Source organism: Tenrec ecaudatus, chromosome X (genome assembly GCF_050624435.1).
Source record: "Tenrec ecaudatus isolate mTenEca1 chromosome X, mTenEca1.hap1, whole genome shotgun sequence".
NCBI classification, from domain to species: Eukaryota; Metazoa; Chordata; class Mammalia; order Afrosoricida; family Tenrecidae; genus Tenrec; species Tenrec ecaudatus.
The window spans coordinates 164640362-164657900 of NC_134548.1; the positions used below are offsets into that span (position 1 = coordinate 164640362).

Sequence of the window (17539 nt, forward strand, 5' to 3'; positions counted from 1 at the left end):
CCACTTCTGTGTCCGTGCTTTCTAACCGTGAGATGTCGTGATTCGTGATAGCACTCAGCTAGCCTCTGCCGCATGGTGTCCTGTGATACTGAGCTTGATATTGTCGGGGGTGGGGAAGTACTGCATGCTTCTGTCGCTTCATAACCAGAGCACAGTTCATCCAGGAAAGCAGGTGAAAATGAGATTTACTCTTGTTTTGGTCCATTTGTTTTTGCCAGGCTCTCAGGGATGGGAATAAGCTGGCACAGATGGAAGAGGCTCCCCTTTTCCCAGGAGAATCCATCAAGGCCATTGGTAAGTTGAGTACTCGCACTTGCTTAGAGAGAGCCACGGGACGAAGTTCTGTTAGACCAGTTTAATGAGGGAAAAATGGCCTGATCAGTGTTTTCAGGGCCCTAAAAGTTAGGAGACTGTGCAGATAGCCCTCAGATATCTGGCCCCTGCTCACCCTTTGCCTTGGAAGAAAAAGCCAAACATGAACAGTTTGACCAATTTGGTATCATATCCAGAATGGGAAGAATCCCAGGGGTGATCCCTGGAAGAGGAGGCTGGGCAAAGGTAGCATGAGTTAAGTCAGAAGTCTGGTGCAGGAGATGGAGTTTGGGTGGACCTGTAGGAAAGCAATACACACAGTGGCGCCATTGATTGCCATCTTTGAGCAGGGAGCCACCATCTTTGAGCAGGGCAGCGCTGCTGAGAACTGTGCACTACGCATGAGTTTTCCTCATAGTGTTACCTGCTCTAGCTCTCTTTGTGGTTCACCGTAACTTAGAATTGCAGTGCTGTTTCCTGGGCCATGACTGAGCCAAGCAGAACCATTTGGCAGCCTTGACAAGTTCTGAAAGACACAGCTAGGGGTCTTGTTTGTACCTGGGGGCTGTCGGGATAGGATCACCCTCTGCGCTGATTGGACAGCAGGTGGCAATACCAAGAGGAGGTGCCTGCCTTTTCCTGATGAAACCCTCGCCATGCTTTCGAGTCGCTGCTCTGGGAATCCTTCACTGTAAGGACAATGAGTCCATAGAAACCCCATAAGGTGACCACATTTTAACTTTTGTATTCTCTGAGTAAGGGCGTGAGGTCCCCCACGTGTGTTTCAGCAGGGATTCCGTCGTGCCTTGGTGGTGGGAAGGGCAGCTGGGCGTGGCATTTTCCTCTTTCCAATTGCTAGGTGGATTTGGGCGGTCAGGTTTGCTTGGCTGAAAGCTGAGGTGGGCCCCTTCGTGTTGGGCGTTAGTCTCAGAGGATGGTCACCTTTGTCGAGAATGCTTGAGACACTGGACTGTCTCACCAGAACCTCCAGATAAATACTCCTGCCCAATATCCTATTCTGTGGCTCTGGACCCTGCTGACCACACCCTGGACTTTGCATCCCTTTCCTCAGGAATCCCTCACTCCTGAGGTCTTCCACTGACCTCTCTCACTGCGCCTTTTCTGGGAAATCCAGTGCCATCCTGGACCATTCTGATTGATGGATTGACAAGAAGGGAATTTCGGACCTTTACCAGAGCAGTTTCTGTCAGGGCTTTAAACCGGGTCAGCCCTGTTCAATGCTGGCCAATGAAACAATACCGAAACTGACCTGAATTGTAAAATTTTTCATGAGCCAGAATCCTAACCAGACTAGGAAAAGTTACAGGTACAAAACCTGCTAGAAACTTACTCTCCCTTTTAAAAAACAAGGGCTGTGTGTGTGTGGGGGGGGCATAGCTGCTGAGTTGAAAAGAGTGGTGCCTCTCTCAAAGATGGTGACATCCTTGGGATTTGGGTTGTCAGTTCAGCTCTGCCTCCTCATCCTCACTTCTAAGGAGCATTTGGCTGTACTTCCTTCTACATAGATTTGTTTGTTCGTCAGATGTTACATGTCACCCAATGCTTTTTCTGCATCCATTGATTTTCCTCTGTAGGTGTTCAATATGGTGATTGATTTAATTTCGTGAATTGAGAACTAATCTCTTTCTGGAGTTTTGAGCAGAATTCATTTCTTCCTTAAATGGTTGCTACAATTCACCAATGGCACCATCTAGACCTGGAGTTTTCTTGGAGGGAAGATTTTAACTACAAATTTATTCTGAAAATTAGTTTTGCTTCTTGGCTAAGCTTTGGTAGTTTGCATCTTTCCAGGAATCTCTGTAATCAAATTTATTATTTCCTTTCTTCTGCTTCCTGTGATTTTAATACATTCTTTTGCTAATGTCTTAAGATGGTAGTGACTGGTTTGCTAGCTTTGCTGTGTTCGACTATATTGGCATTTAGATTCTCCCTTGCATGCTGCTTTGCAGGAGCCCTGGTGGCACCGTGGGCTATGTGTTGAGCTGCTAACCACAAGGCCAGTGGTTCAAACCCACCAGTCATTCCATGGGGACAAGATGAGGATGTCTGCTCCTGTAAAGGTTTAAGTGTCTGACACCCTAAAAGGCCCTTCTCCCAGTCCTGTAGGCTTGCTGTGAGTCATGCCGAGTTTCTGTTCTCATTGAATTCACAATGCTTTCAAATCCCCCTTTTGACTTCTTCTCTGACCAGTGGGTTATTTATGAGTCTGTTATTTAGTTTCCACATATTTGTGACTCCCCAAATTTTCTTCTCATGTTGATTTCTAAATTCATTCCATTGTGGTCAGAAAGCATAGGTTCAAAAGACAAACCCTTGTAAATGTATTGAGTCTGATGACCCAAACTGATCTCTCGGTAAATATGCGTGCGGAGACGGTTGTGCTGTTGTTGTGGGGAGTGGTCTATAAATGCTGATTTATAGGGCTTTGTGTCAGTTACAGAGAGAAGGACTTTGAGACCTCCAGTTGTAATTGTGAATCTGTCTATTCCTCCTTGTGGTTCTATCACTTTTGCTGATTTTAATTTGCAACTATTGGATATGTAGACATTTAGGATGGTTATGTCCTTCTGATAAATTGACTCCTTTACCATTATGACATGACCTTTACCCCTGGTAATATTCTTTATTGTACTCATCTGATCTTAATATAGCCTCTCCAACTTTGTTTTAATTAGTATTAGTGTGGCGTGCATAGTTCCCTCCTTTCATTTGCACAAGCTATATGGTTGTATGCGTAAAGTGGGTTTCTTATAGGTCATACACAAGGGAGCGTCAAAAAGTTCGTGGAAAAATGGAACCCAAAGATAGTAAAATTTATTCCAGGGACTTTAAATATCCAACCTGACAATCTGTACATTTCACTCAAAAATTTTAGATCACTTGCATGGTGTGCAGTTATTTAGATGATAAGATATGAAGCTACCACTGTTGCCCATCTGTTCTTTGTTTCTCTCTTTGGGGTCTGCTTTTGGTTTAAAAGATTGTTGTTTTACAGACTCTGTTTTATCTCCTGTGTGTGCACACTAGCCATAGCTCTTTGTTTTGTTATGATAGTTCCTGCTTTCTCTCTCTGAATGAGGGCAGTCTTTCTTTAAGTGAGGCCACTTCGTGTACAGGCGAGGAGTCCTACGGCAATGTACTGATGTGTCTTCCTCTCACCTATAGCCTATTGTCAGAATCTATTTTACTTTCCCACAGAAACTGGAAACTCTACGCTGTGGTTATTTTTGTTTAAGCAACCAGTGGTCTTTAAAGATACTGACGGTAATAATACCTTTTCTTCCCATGGAGGCTCTTCCTGGCCCACTATCTGTCACTCTGTCTGGCTCATGCCCATGCTCCTCTTGCCCTGTTGGTCCGGCCACGTTGGTCTCTAACGGTTAACATTCAGAAGATGCCCCCATGGGTGGTGCTGCTCTCTCCTCTCCCTCCCTACTCACTTCCCCTTTTCCTGCTAAGCTTCGTTGACCCTTGTCTGAGCTTTCATCCCACGGTGTCCACATTATTCTTAGACCATTTGGACCGTGGCATTCTTTATAGCGTCTGGCACAAATCACAGGCACGCTGTCTTGATTGACTGCCTTGTGCCCAATGCCTGGCATTAGGTGGTACTCAGCGCATACTGAGTTTTAGAAAAGTTCAATGGAAGTGTTTGGAAAGTTGGCTGAATGGCAATCACTCCCTTTAATTGCCTTACCCAGACTCGTCTGTCACTGCATAGCTTCCCAGAAGGGAATGAGTCTTTTGGAAGAGAGTGAAGATGATGTATCTTTGTGGCAGGTTTGACCTCCTTCCAAGGTTCATAGGAATCAAATATGTGCAGCACTTGATTGGTATTGACAAAAAGAAAAGAGAAATTTAAATGGAGGCTGGTAAGGAATTTAAAGCAAAAGATCTTTTTCTGCCTTGTTGCAGTGGTTCCGGTTTTTGTCATTTCTCCAATGACCATTGGGCAATCATGAAGCTGCAGTCTTCAGCTGTAGTCTGTTTTCAATAGCAGTGCTTTATAAAAGTGGTAGCCCAGGGTCCTCTAATTTAATTAATGTGTTTTTAAATGATTAATTTATCGCTCTAAGAAGTATTAACCACCTGGGGACAAATAACAAAATTGAACTTCTTATGAGACCTATTACTTAAAACCTCACTATGTAACAAATCAGGCTTTTTTCATGTTTTCAGACTTTATTTGCAGACTATTCACCAATATGTCTTTAATTACAGTAAAGTCATAATTTGGCACAGTTCCCTAACCATTAAAACTGCTAGAAAGCTGGAATCAGGGATAGTAATTTGGAAACTACTGTTGGGATTTATTGAAGCGCACATCCACAAGTTGCTACTTGGGGATTCTGTCTTTTAGCGAAAGATGTCATGTACATCTGCCCGTTCCTGGGAGCAGTGAGTGGCACCCTGACAGTGACAGACTTCAAGATGTACTTCAAAAATGTGGAAAGGGTAAGTGTCAAACGTTCAGAAGAGTATAAAGGAGAAACTCAAGGGGCCTTTGAAATCCCACCACTCAGAGATCACCAGAAGGTGAGTATTAAGATGTGCACATTTATAAACTGATTTTTGCCCTGGGGGCAAGGAGGGCCGTGCAAGTACTTCTTGATCTAGGAGGAGAAATTTAATAGTAGTCTTGATATGTTCATCTTCAGCTTCTTAGCTGGGGCCAAAGGGAGCGGGAGATAAACAAACATGCTTTTTACCCAGTGAAAATTTCCATAGGAAAACTGTTGACTGCCATTAAATTGACAGCCACCCTCATTTTTAAATCTAGGACCCCCATTTCATCCTGGATGTTCCCCTTGGAGTCATCAGCCGAGTGGAGAAGATTGGCGCGCAGAGCCATGGAGATAACTCTTGCGGTATAGAGATTGTGTGCAAGGTATAACACCAACACAACTAGTAGCTGATGGCACAGTCAGTGTGGCCTATTCTCTGACTCGTTCTTTCTAGACAGAGTACATTAAACTCTAAGGGCTCTGATGTTTTCAGAACAGAGAACCCTCCTTCCAAAATGTGACCCCAACAGATTCAAGCCATGGTAGAACTGTTGAAGTAAGCCTTGTTTTTTCCACCAGCATTTCCAGTTAACATAGCCCCATAAGCTCAGTGCTAATGTTAGTCTCACGCGCCATGAAATTTAACTGAAAGCATCAATCCACACTTTTTGCCAGTTTGCTGCACTTCTCTTCAGAGTGGTGCTTGCTCAAAGCCTTTCTTAAAGGGTCAACAGCAATCTATAGCTTGTGTGCGTGAAAGAAACGTGGCCATGTTTCTTGGTTGTGTTGTTGGAATTTTCACCTTGAGCCATGCTCATTAACGGTGTGGTCGCCTTCCTCCTGAGAGAGAAGTTGAAAATACATGTAGCCGCTTCAGTCATGAATACTCTCTGAAGAAATGCTCCTCTTTGAGATGTGTTAGGCCCAATGACTTTACCTCAGGCAATGGTTTACAAATGGCGAGAGCTTGATCCAGCCCCCAGGAAAGAGCTCCTGCCTCCAGAATGGTTAAAGATCCTTCTAGCTTGCAGGATTGGTTTCCTGTCACTAATCTTATCAGCCCCGTTGATGGATATTTAGGGTTTTCTTATAAATGATAGCTCCAGCAATACCTTCTTCAGTTCCCCCATTAATATGACTTTAATGTGTGGCCGGACATATTTCTTTTCAAATCTCACACAGTGTTAAAGAAGAATGAGACGTTTGCGTGTCACTGCAGGGAACGTAGGCACAACAAGGTTGAGAAGCGCTGGGGAAGCAATGACACCACAGGTGTACCCACCATCTTCTGGTTTCCAGTGACAATTTCTCGCCCACCCACCCGCCGCCATGTTCCCCAGGGTTCCAGTTTCCTCACTTCATTTTTTTTAATTCATTGCCTTTTGTTAGTTGGAGCATGATAAGAATAAAAAATAAACCGAGAAACAAAAAATACGTGTGTGTGTGTGTGTGTGTGTGTGTGTTCTGCATCAGCTTGTGGAATGGTGTTTCTCCTAGATTCTTCAATACACATTGATTACATGAGTTTTGCTAATTATTTAACAGGATATGCGGAACCTGCGACTTGCGTATAAACTGGATGAACAGAGTAAACTGGGGATATTTGAAACCCTCAGCAAACATGCATTCCCTCTTTCCAATGGACAGGTAAATGTACCAAATGAACCGCCGGGCCTTGGCTGTGTGAGGGTCCCAACATCTTGCGTTTCGCTAGTCCCTCAAGGCCGCCCTTGGCTCTGTGTTTTCCCTTGTGGTAGCTAATGCTAGCATATTTGAAATTGCTCCATTCTTTGGCGATTAAAGAAAACTTCCCACTGTTATTTCACAATGTGTTGATTGAAAAGGAAATTGTCATGCACTCTGTTCAGATCCAAATGCAAAGCTCGACAAGTGAGGGTGTTGATATAAAATACAAATACTGACTTGCATGTATTTTGTGTGTTGCTGGGATTTTTTGTTTTGTTTTATGTTTTACTATCCAGATGCTGTTTGCATTCAACTACAAAGAAAAATTTCCAACTAATGGCTGGAAAGTTTATGATCCAGTAGCTGAATATAAAAGACAGGTAAAGTATGATACTTATCAAACTGAAAAGTATAGGTTGGGCATCTTTTATTGATTTCAGTTCTAACTTCTTATTGTGCATTGGGTGAAGGTTTACAGAGCAGCTCAGTTTCCACTGCACAAGCCATACGCATTTTGTTTCATATCATCGATTGTAATCTCCCCTGTTCCAATATCACTTATTCTACTCCCCCAGGTTTCCATACCTCCTCCTCTGCTAATCCTTCTGATTTTGGTCCTTGTGTAAGTGCTACCCTTCCCATCTCAAATGATGGACTGTTGTGAGGTGTGTAGATCTCAGTGGGATTTTCTGAGTTACAGTTTTACTCGTCTTCTAGAACTGTGTCCAAGGACCAGTCTGTGTCCAACCAGTTAACCTGGTCTTTGGATGATTTTCAGTTTGTTCTACATTTCCCTCCCACTCTCTGTAGGGCCTCTAATGCGATCCCTCTCAGAGTCGTTGGTAGTGGTAGCCAGTCACCATCTAGTTTTGGTCTCAGGGTTGTGGAGGCTGTCTGTCACCTGTCCATGAATCCATTGGACTCATGGTCTCCACGTGCCTTCCTTTTTCTTCATTCTTCTGTTCTCCAGACAGGAAGAGACCTGTGTTGCACCACAGATGGGATGTCTGCTCATGACCTTTTAAGACCCCAGTGTCTACTCACCAAAACAGGGCGTAGAACATTCTTTGTGGACTATGTGAAGCCAATTGACCATGGTGTCCTCTGAGACTATGATCCTGAGTCCCCAGGACCCAGCAGCTCATTCCTTGAAGGTGTTTAGCTATGTCTCAGAAGTGTTCATAACTGCCCCTTGTTTGCTCCCCTACAGTCATGGTCAACCCACTGTACAGACGTATGTATGCAATCAGGCTCATGCTCCCACTTGCCTTCAGCCTGTATGTCCAGCCTTATATGTAGTCATTGATCACAGTTGTTGCATGTTTGTGTATATTTCCATGTGTCCCTCTGTGCCCTTGAGTCCTTGGAATCTTCCCAGCCCCTTCCCCTGCCTGCATAGTTTTTGCCACCCTCCAGGGTGAGCATCTTGTGTGACCTCTAGGCTCCTTGACTGTGAGAAAATAAACATCTAGTCCTTCAAGCCAAAAATAAAAGAGACAGCTAGGCATGTGATGGAGAAGGGAACCTGGTCAAAGCATGTATATGAGTCTGACTGACTGAGGTTTTGCATCCTTCGTCTCCTCAGTGCTCCCTTCTCCCCACCAAGACCTTTCGCTGGGCCAGTTGGCTCAGCCCTTGTCCAGAAGGTGAGTAGGATACAAGGACAGGGCTTTTGAAAGAGGATCCGCCAGATGGTTTTGTACAAGATGTTCTGGCAAAGAGTTGAGTAAAGATGGAAACCAGTGGCCTCAGTTCGATATTAGGCACACAGTGTGAATAAATAAGCTTTCTCTATTGCCTCGCTACTAGGGACCTCTTTAACATGTCATCAGTTTCAAGTGATTCCAAGATCTTCTTTCTATAGCATTTGTCCCTACTTTGTATTTCCTATAGGAATGTTGGATATTGTATATATTTCTAAGAGATCTCCTTTTTTTCCTAAAAGACTGTACTTATCCTTGAAACAGGCTCTCCTTATTCTTAGATGGAAGATAAGATACTGAATTTTCCAGACTCCACCTCTGGTGTATGATTTTCATTTTTCAGCTGGGTCTGGGAATTGTCCTGCTCCGCTAAAGTTTTAGAAATAACTAGGAAAACAGTGTAGGAACCCTGGGGGCATCACGGTTACACATTAGGCTGCTAATCACAAGGTCAGCAACTCGAAACCACCTTTCTACTCCCACAGACTTACAGCTTGGGAAATCCACAGGGACCATTCTACCTGGTCTTGCAGGGTCGCCACAAGTCAGCATTGGCTCGATGGCAGTAAGTGTGGTTTAGAAGAACGGGTATATAACTATACTTTTAGACTTCTGAGTGGTAAACAATGACAGATCCTAAATAAATTTTAGATTGAAGTCAGAAATAGGCGTGGTTCCTGCTGTGGACTTTTGGAAAGACCGACAGTCTGTTTGCTCTCCTTCTCGCCCTTCTCCTCAAATGCTTGCCAGGGTTTGCCCAATGAGAGTTGGAAAATCTCCAAAATCAACAGTAATTATGAACTCTGTGACAGCTACCCTGCCATCATTGTTGTGCCAACGAGTGTAAAAGATGATGACCTTTCCAAAGTGGCAGCCTTTAGAGCCAAAGGCAGAGTCCCTGTAAGTACTAAACACCGTCACTTGCATAGAAATGTCTACTGGGTTCAGTGTAGTGGGGGGAAATGAAAACCAGAGAAGACACGAGTGAACTAAGAGCAAAGTAGGCAGACCAGCTTTAAAATGCCAAAATACCTTTGGTCTCATGGAGCTTCCTCGCTGTGTAAACCGCTTGTGTGCCATGGCGTCTCAGTCCAAGGCTAACTTAAGATTCGTGTAGTTGGCTGGCAAGCTCTGTCCTCAGAATATAGTAGAGATGAACCAGGGAGCCACAGGAAAGCGTTGGCAAGCTGTTTCCGCAACAGCCCCATCCCGCTTTCAACGAGTCCCCCTGGAGATAGTACACGCTGTCAGATGCTGAGTACAATGCTCTTGCAACCTGGAAGGGCGAGACCATCCCAGAAAGAAACCAAGACGCCTGCAAGGAGTGAATGCTTGTTGAGGCCAGAGGATGCAGATGGTCTAATCCCGAGTCACTAGCCGCTGGAAGCAGATGGACGGCTTAGAGGATCAGCTGTAGTTTGTCCTCCCCTGCCATATCTGGCATTCTTAAGACACCGGAGGTGTTTCTAAATGACAAGAGAAATCTAAAACCCGTGGGTCAAATCGGGGTAAGGCTAGATTTCAGCAAGTTCCTGACTTAGTACTGGTTTTACTACGAGCCACTGAGTTGTCAGGATCGAGGGGATTTTAAGACTAGTCACACTTGCTTCCATTTGACCCCAAAGGGAGAGTCCCGTGGCCATGACAACATTGGATTGGCCCAGCCCACTCACCTTTAAGGACTATGTGCAGGAAAGGCTGTATCTGAGCAGGAAACCGATTTCTACTACTTAGTCAGCAAAGCTTGTGCTGTTTGAGGAACTAGACTAATGATTGTGGGGTCAAAATACTAGGTGGTGTCGTGGATCCACCCAGAAAGTCAAGCAACGATTACCCGGTGCAGCCAGCCACTTGTGGGGCCGAATGATAAACGCTGCAAAGAAGATGAGAAATACTTGCAAACCATCATGGACGCAAATGCCCAGTCCCACAAGCTCATCATCTTTGATGCCCGGCAGAGCAGCGTGGCCGACACAAACAAGGTGCGTCCTGCTGCCCACTCTTGCGCTACCTATACATTAGGTGTACTGTGCCAACAGCCTGTTGAGCCCTTACTCCCTGCAGGAGGAGCCCCCCTCCTCCCAGCAGCCCTCAGCTAGCGCTCCCCATTGGTACTCAGCAGGCAAACACGTTTACAGACAATCTGCCGTCTGGAAGCTTGCCAAAGGTCCATGGGACAAATAATCATCAGGAGATGGAGCTCTGGACAAAAAGCAACATGAATACCTAGTCTAATGGGCCACAGAGAACAGGTGTCTGGAGCTCTCTCTCTTCGGGCAGGAGAGAGGGAAAAGGGGGCCCAGCCTATGTCCTAGCTGGAGCATGGGGGTGGAGGGGCGTCAGAAAAGACAAGCATGTGGCGGGAGAAGACTTGTAGAAGAGAAAGACCGAGAAATGAGTGATTCTGGCATGCTGGTAGCCACCTGGGCCCGAACCCCCAAGGCTGAGCTGACTGCAGGAGTAGCAGCCCAGGGGAAAAGAAAGCCAAAGGCTCCCTGGGAGCCCGCCCACCAGACAAAGGAAGGGGGCTCGGGTTCTCCTGAGGCCAGACCGAATGGCCTGCGAGGCGCTCAGGGCTACCAATACTGGTCACTCCAGAAGGAGCCACAAAGCCTCATAGATGCGTTTGACTTTTGGGTTTCCTTTTTAAATCGAGGTAAAATTCACATAACACCACTTTTGCCATCTTCAAGTGTACAACTTTATTGCCATCCAAGTGCATTTATAAGGCTGTGCTACCATCACCCCAACTAGAAACTCAGGGTCTCCGAAGCCCTAACGCCCTGCTCCCCACTTCTCTCAGCCTTGCTGGGCTCGATCTCCCATCCTAGAGAGGGCTTCTAGGTGGGCTCACGCTCTAGTTGTAGTTTCACTCAGCGTAGCGTCCTCAAGTCTCATTCGCTTCTCCTTATGGCTGAATAAGGGCCATGGGTCTGGTGAGACCACCTTTGATTAGCCAGTCACCTGGTGATGCACTCTTGGGCTGCTGGGACTAGGGCTTCTCCAGTCCCTGCTCTCATTTCCGCAGTGTGTACCTTGGAGCGAAATTGCTGGGTCACATGGCTAATTGGGTGTTAAATTCTGGGAAGGGTTGCCCCAGTGTCCCAGTTCCATGTCACATCCATGTCACAGACGTGTAGTTGAGCTCTAGCTGAGATGAGCCACTTCCGGGCAGATTATGTGCTAAGATGGCCACGCAGTGAGCCCCACCCCCCTGGGTTGTTTCATTAGACAAGGAGGGCTCCCAGAATTTCATTGGCACATTCGTTTCATCCCATTTTCCCACAGAGTTTTTTTAAGCCCCTTAAATGGGACATTTTTAATGTAAGACCAGCTTTTTGGTTCGGGTTGGTGGTACAGAACCTGCGCACACCGAATGCTTCTGGAGTGGAAGCCCAGGGCAGACAGCCTTCCAGAACTGAGGGCGGGGACAGTGGTCACCGGATCTGGCATGGTGGCAGTGACTAGTCTATAGCTGCTAGTCCTAGGCCACCCAGCGCAGCAGCTCCATTCAAGCTCCGGTGACAGTGACAGCCCCCGTCTCTCTGGTTGGAACAGGCCAAGGGTGGAGGGTACGAAAGTGAGAGTGCTTACCCAAATGCCGAGCTCGTGTTCTTGGAAATCCACAACATCCATGTGATGAGAGAGTCCCTCCGGAAGCTGAAGGAGATTGTCTACCCATCCATCGACGAGGCCCACTGGCTATCCAATGTGGACGGGACGCACTGGCTGGAGTACATACGGGTAAAGCAGCCAGGCTCCTCAGCGGGGGCTGAGTGCGCATGCCACCTATCTTAGTTTCTAGGGCCAAGATATGAGCATCTCTTTGGTCAGGGGTGTGGGGTGGGGTGGGAGGAGGGTGTGTGTGTGTGTGTGTGTGTGTGTGTGCTTTGCAAGGCAGAAACATGAGCAGAGCCACTTCAGATCAGGTTCTCAAAGCGGGGGTGGGGTGGGTAGCTTTACGGAAGGCCCCCCTACTTTCTATGACTTGTGTATATAAGCAACGCCAATGCTTCCTGTGATCTGCAGCGTGTGTTATCTTGTTTATCGGCCTGAGCTTCCCAAGTGCTACCCAGAATTAGGTGGTGCTGTAATCGGAAGGCAGTGTGTCTGCTTGCCCTAGACGCTGCTCGCTGGGGCCGTTAGAATCGCTGACAAGATCGAATCGGGGAAGAGCTCGGTGCTGGTGCACTGCAGCGACGGCTGGGACCGCACGGCCCAGCTCACGGCCCTGGCCATGCTGATGCTAGACAGCTACTACCGGACCATCGAAGGCTTCGAGGCGCTCGTGGAGAAGGAGTGGATAAGCTTTGGCCATCGGTTTGCACTGGTGAGTTGAGCTGGAGAGCTCCCCCGCCTGGCAACAGAGCACACCTGAACTCACCTAAGTGCTTCCTGCTTTCTCTCAGGCCTGCAGCGCCATCTGAGAGTGCTGCAGCCCCAGTTCTGTCCCTGGCTGCACATCCTTCTGGCTCGCTCTCCCCTTTTGAAAACATTGAGGTCCAATCCTCCAAACAGAAACTTTGCCATCCGACATTGCACACCCAAGAGGCTTCTAGTACATCCATCATGGTGTGCACCCACCACCCCTGTCTGCTGCCAGGACATTTCCAGCACCCCCAAAAGAAAGCCCCAAATCCATCAAGCATTCTCCCACCCCCTCCCCTTGGTCCCAGCCCCTGGCAAGCATTTTTGTCTTTATGGATTAACCCAGTGATGCTTAGTGGGTTATGCCTTGCTAACCGCAAAGTCTGCAGTTCAAAACCACCAGCCACTCCACAAGAGGAACATGAGACTGGTTATCCCTGTGAAGAGATAACAGTATCAACTGACAAGGGCAGTTCTACCCTGTCCTATAGGGTTGTTATGACTCGGAATCAACTTCGCATAAGTTTTGAGACTTGTCATTTAAATTAATCAGACAAAAAAATTAATTAATCAGGCAGCATGTGGCCTTTTGTGTCTGGCTGCTGTCACCTAGCATAGAATTTTCTGAGACTGTCCACATCCGAACCTCATTCCTTTTTGTGTATCCATTGTCCTGTGGAGCATAGGGTCCTTATGAGTTGGAACTACGTTAGTGGTACCGAATAGCAGCAGCTGTTGCACTGGTAAACCACATCTTATTTATCTGTTAACTGGGTGATGGGCATTTGAGTTGTTTCCACGGGTTGTCTGTGGTACGCAGACCTCGGTGGACATTGATGTACAAGCTTTAGTTTGAGCACCTGTTTTCAGTTCTCTGGAGTATATACCTGGCAATGGAATTGGTGGGGCATTTGGTAGGGCATGCTTGGGTTGCTCTTTGGTGGGTTTGTGTCAGTGACAGCCATTCCTGCTCAGCCAGAACAGTGGGGCTGTTGAGGATTCACCTGAGCCCTGCTCAGAAGTCCCATCCAGCCTGCCTTGGAAGAAGTGGGAGGCTGGGGTGGCCAAGCATGTCCTGACAGGGGGGCGGGGGTGGGGGGCATGAGTGAGTACACGTGTTCCCAGGGCTGAGCACAGGGCATGGTCCATGATCCTATTCTGGCAACACTTCACCACCTGCTCTTACTTTAAACATTAGTGTTGAAAAAGAAGACGCAAAACCCGACCCCGATGACAGCTAGAATTCAAAGGTTTCACTGGGAGAAAAGGAGGCTGTCACTCTCATCAAGAGTAACAGTCTTGGAGACCCACCAGGGCAGTTCTACCCTGTCCTGTAGTCCCTGTTAGTCAGAATGATGCAATGGCAGTGAGTTTGGTTTGGGTGTTGCTACTTTTATAAGGATCCCTGGTGGGGTACTGGGTTACTCCTTGGTAACTCAGTTTGGACTGACCAGCTGTTCCAGGGGACAAAGGTGAGGCTCTCAGCTCAGGAGTCGGGATGGAGTTGATGGCTGTGGGAGTGTGGTAAGCCTTTTTATGCATAGTCTTCCTTAACAATTACCAGAATCCAAGGCTTCTTGCCGATGGTCTCTTAGCCACTGCCAAATTTTGAGCCCGTAACCCTCTCCCCTCAGCCAGCCAGCCCTGTAGTTGTCAACCAGTGAACATTATTGGGAACCTGCCTGGCGAGGAAAATACAAAAGGGAGGAGGATGAGGAGATGTTCAAGACCCATCAGCAGATGCATGGGTAAACAGAGTGGTCTGTCCGCACCCTGAAGGAGGCGCCCTGGTGGCAGAGTAGGGAAGCCCTAGGCTTCTCCCCCTAAGGTCAGCAGTTCACACGTAGCCCCTCCACAGGAGAAAGATGGGGTTTTCTGCCTCCATAAAGAGTTTCAGTCCTGAAAACCCACAAGTGCCATTGGACTTTGTCTTATAGGGTCACTGTGAGTCGGAAGCGACTCGATGACAGTGAGTTGAAAACTGATAGAGCCTTTATTTGTGGACTTGCAAAACCTCTCTAGGCACCTTAAGTTCTCACTTAAGAATCGAGCTGCCTTGGGGAAACTCGGAGATGTGGCGGATTCTCCATCTGACTCTCTGACTTTTTGTGTCTCTTGGGGTGGCAGTTTCATAGACTGTGTCTTACGTGTGATGCTTGTGTTCTATTTCCATAGTGGTTTTCCTTCTTACCAGGCCCCTCCTTTTGTGGTCCATTTTGAAGCCTTCTTTTCAAATGCTCCCTCTGCTGGTTGGTTGGTTGGTTGGTTGGTTGGTTGGTTGGTTGGTTGGTTGGTTGGTTGGTTGGACGGACGGACAACACGGGGCTGTTTGTCAATCCTGTTTACCAAGATCCATGTCCTTACGTGTGAAAACACTGCTATCCTGTAAAATGTGCAAAGGCAAGAATGAACCACAATTCTAGACTCTTAAGGGTATGGGTTCCCGCCGCCCCAATTGTCCTTGGCATTAAACCCTATCTTGATTTTGACTCTCAGACTTCCTGAGAATTATGGAAAGTGTCAGGGGGTGTGAGGGAGCTTTTGACACCTTGGGGAGTAAATAGCATTCTACATGCTAGTGGGAGAAGCCCCCCTCTGAAAGGCTTCCTCTGTGTCCAGTGCCCTGATCAGCCTTGGGGTGGACAGTTGAGACTTGACTCCTGAGGCAATGCGAGGGGACATCATAAACCAGAAGTTAATTCCCCTTTTCTCTCCTGCAGCGCGTGGGCCATGGGGATGACAACCACGCCGATGCAGACAGGTCCCCAATATTTCTCCAGTTTGTTGACTGTGTGTGGCAGATGACAAGACAGGTAAGCAGCCCAGTGCTCCAGGTTGAAGAGTGATAGACAGGCGCTTGCACTTTCCTTCTCAGAGAAGCCCTGTGTCTGTAGCCCTTGGACCCCTCCCCGACTTAGCTCCTGTGGAGTCCAGTCGCTTGCAAAGAGATGCAGAACATTAGAAACAGCCCATGTCACTGCGGCCACTGCCTGCCTGGGCCTCTAGGTGTGCAGACCACAGCCCGCTGCCACGGTGCCCTTCTCCCAGGGCCCCTGATGAGCCAACAGGCCTGTCAGCAGCTAGCACATAGTATAACCCACATCCTGACACCAGCCATGGCCGCTCCTACCCCAGGGCCAAGGCTTAGCAGCAGCTCCCACACCCCAGTGCACTCGAGAAAGCAACCCCACTGCCCTTGAGTCAACCCAGACTCGCAGCAACACGAGATGATGCGGTGAAAATGCCCCACAGCATTCCCATGGCTGTCATCAGGGAGCAGCTGGTGGGTTTGAACTGCTGATATTACAGTTCGAAGCCCAACTCGAGTCCCGCAGTGCTACCAGGGCTTGAGTGGAGGACAGAGAACAAGTGGCCTACAGATTTTCCAAGGCTGTGAATCATTACGGGAGCAGACTGCTTTATCTTGCTCCTATGGAGTGGCTAGTAGGTTCAAACTACTGACCTTCTGGTTAGCAGTCCAGTGTGGACTTCACCAGGGCCCCTAGCAGGCGTGGACTCTATGGTAGGCCCTCTTCCTTGAGCTAGCTGACCCATGACTGCACCTGCTTCGTCCCTGGTCTCTAATCTCCAAGTGTTGAGTTGGGGGTCTTTCCAGGAACAAGACACAGTAATGTGGCTTAAAGGAGTTGCTTCCCCTGAGTGTTGGATGCACCTTTGCGGGGCCAGAGTCTGATCCCTCCCTCACCAAGTTGGTCATCAGCCAGAAAGGTGCTCCCCAAAGAGCCAGCTCCTCTATGGGACTCACTACCACCCCAGGGCCTCTCCAGAGCCTCCTACCCTCCTTCCAGAGCCTGCCATTGACCAGTCTCCATTCCCTGCCACCAACCCCTATGACCCAGGGAGTTCATGCTACAACCAGTGAGGCTCCTCCCATGCAGCTGGCACGTTTTATGGTCCCACCCCCCAGAGAACCCCAGAGGCTCTGCACCAGCTGGGCCAGCAGGTTCTGCATTCCCTGGGGCCCTGTCTCCTCGGTCGGTCGTTTCCCAGGCAAACCTCCATCTTCTCGCCATTGCAGTTTCCATCCGCTTTCGAATTCAACGAGCTGTTCTTGCTGACAATCTTGGACCACCTCTATAGCTGTCTCTTCGGTACTTTTTTATGCAACTGTGAACAACAACGGTTCAAGGAGGTGAGCCTGCTAGAGCCCTACTCTCTGACCAGAGCCACTGCCGCGAGGGGCTGGCTGTACCAGGAGCTGGTGCCAGCCCCACCCAGGGCGTCCAACCCTTGAGGCCAGGGGGACACAGCCCCACAAGGGGGCAGCTTGATGTGGCCCTGCTGTCAGCATGGCTTGCTGAGCTCCATCTTGCAGCCCGGGTGCTCGAGCCCCACAACGTGGCACTTTTTCATGCTCACTCTGCTTATCCTGCCCCCTTGCATGACTCCTGGGTTTTACCCACATAAGTAAAATTTCTATAAAACACACACACACATAGAAAGGTCATCAATGAAGGGCCTGTGTGTAGGCAGCTTGGGAGGAAGTATGCAGACTTGTGACCCGAGCGGCAGGCAGTGTCTCCTTTTGACGCATTCTCATTTTGACGCTGCCATTGGGCAGCACAACATGGGCCTGTGGGGCCGGGTGCTGGCTGTCACCTTAGTGATGTGTGTACTTCTCTGCACAAAGTCACTTCAGCCGGCCCCTCACTCCTCTGTAAAGCCTACCCCCACTGCCTAATATAAAGAGTCACCAAACAGACTCCTCAGGGGCAAACATTTATTGCTTCTCGGTGGATCTAGATTCGCTTACCCCCATCAGCCCAGGACTGTTAGAAAGTGTTTAGCCCCAGAGAGCAACTGGTCCCCAGCATTAAGTCCCTGCTCCGCCCAGCTTGGAGTCACAATGAATTCACTGCCTTACTAATTCACATAACTTTTCTCGATTGCAGGCCAACTCGTGCTGATGATGGCAAATGGCAT

At 48.1% G+C, this 17539-nt stretch overlaps 1 protein-coding gene across 2 annotated transcripts in view; it reads left to right on the forward strand.

The window, feature by feature from the left end:
• MTMR1 (myotubularin related protein 1) overlaps positions 1-17539 on the forward strand; it is a 47499-nt gene that overhangs the window by 25112 nt on the left and 4848 nt on the right. For both annotated transcript variants that reach the window (XM_075538741.1, XM_075538742.1), the window contains 11 exons: positions 219-294; positions 4694-4788; positions 5114-5221; positions 6384-6485; positions 6821-6904; positions 8978-9127; positions 10021-10209; positions 11786-11971; positions 12351-12557; positions 15316-15408; positions 16635-16748. In XM_075538741.1, coding sequence (XP_075394856.1) covers positions 219-294; positions 4694-4788; positions 5114-5221; positions 6384-6485; positions 6821-6904; positions 8978-9127; positions 10021-10209; positions 11786-11971; positions 12351-12557; positions 15316-15408; positions 16635-16748 — 1404 coding nt within the window. The remainder of the gene's footprint in view (positions 1-218; positions 295-4693; positions 4789-5113; positions 5222-6383; positions 6486-6820; positions 6905-8977; positions 9128-10020; positions 10210-11785; positions 11972-12350; positions 12558-15315; positions 15409-16634; positions 16749-17539) is intronic.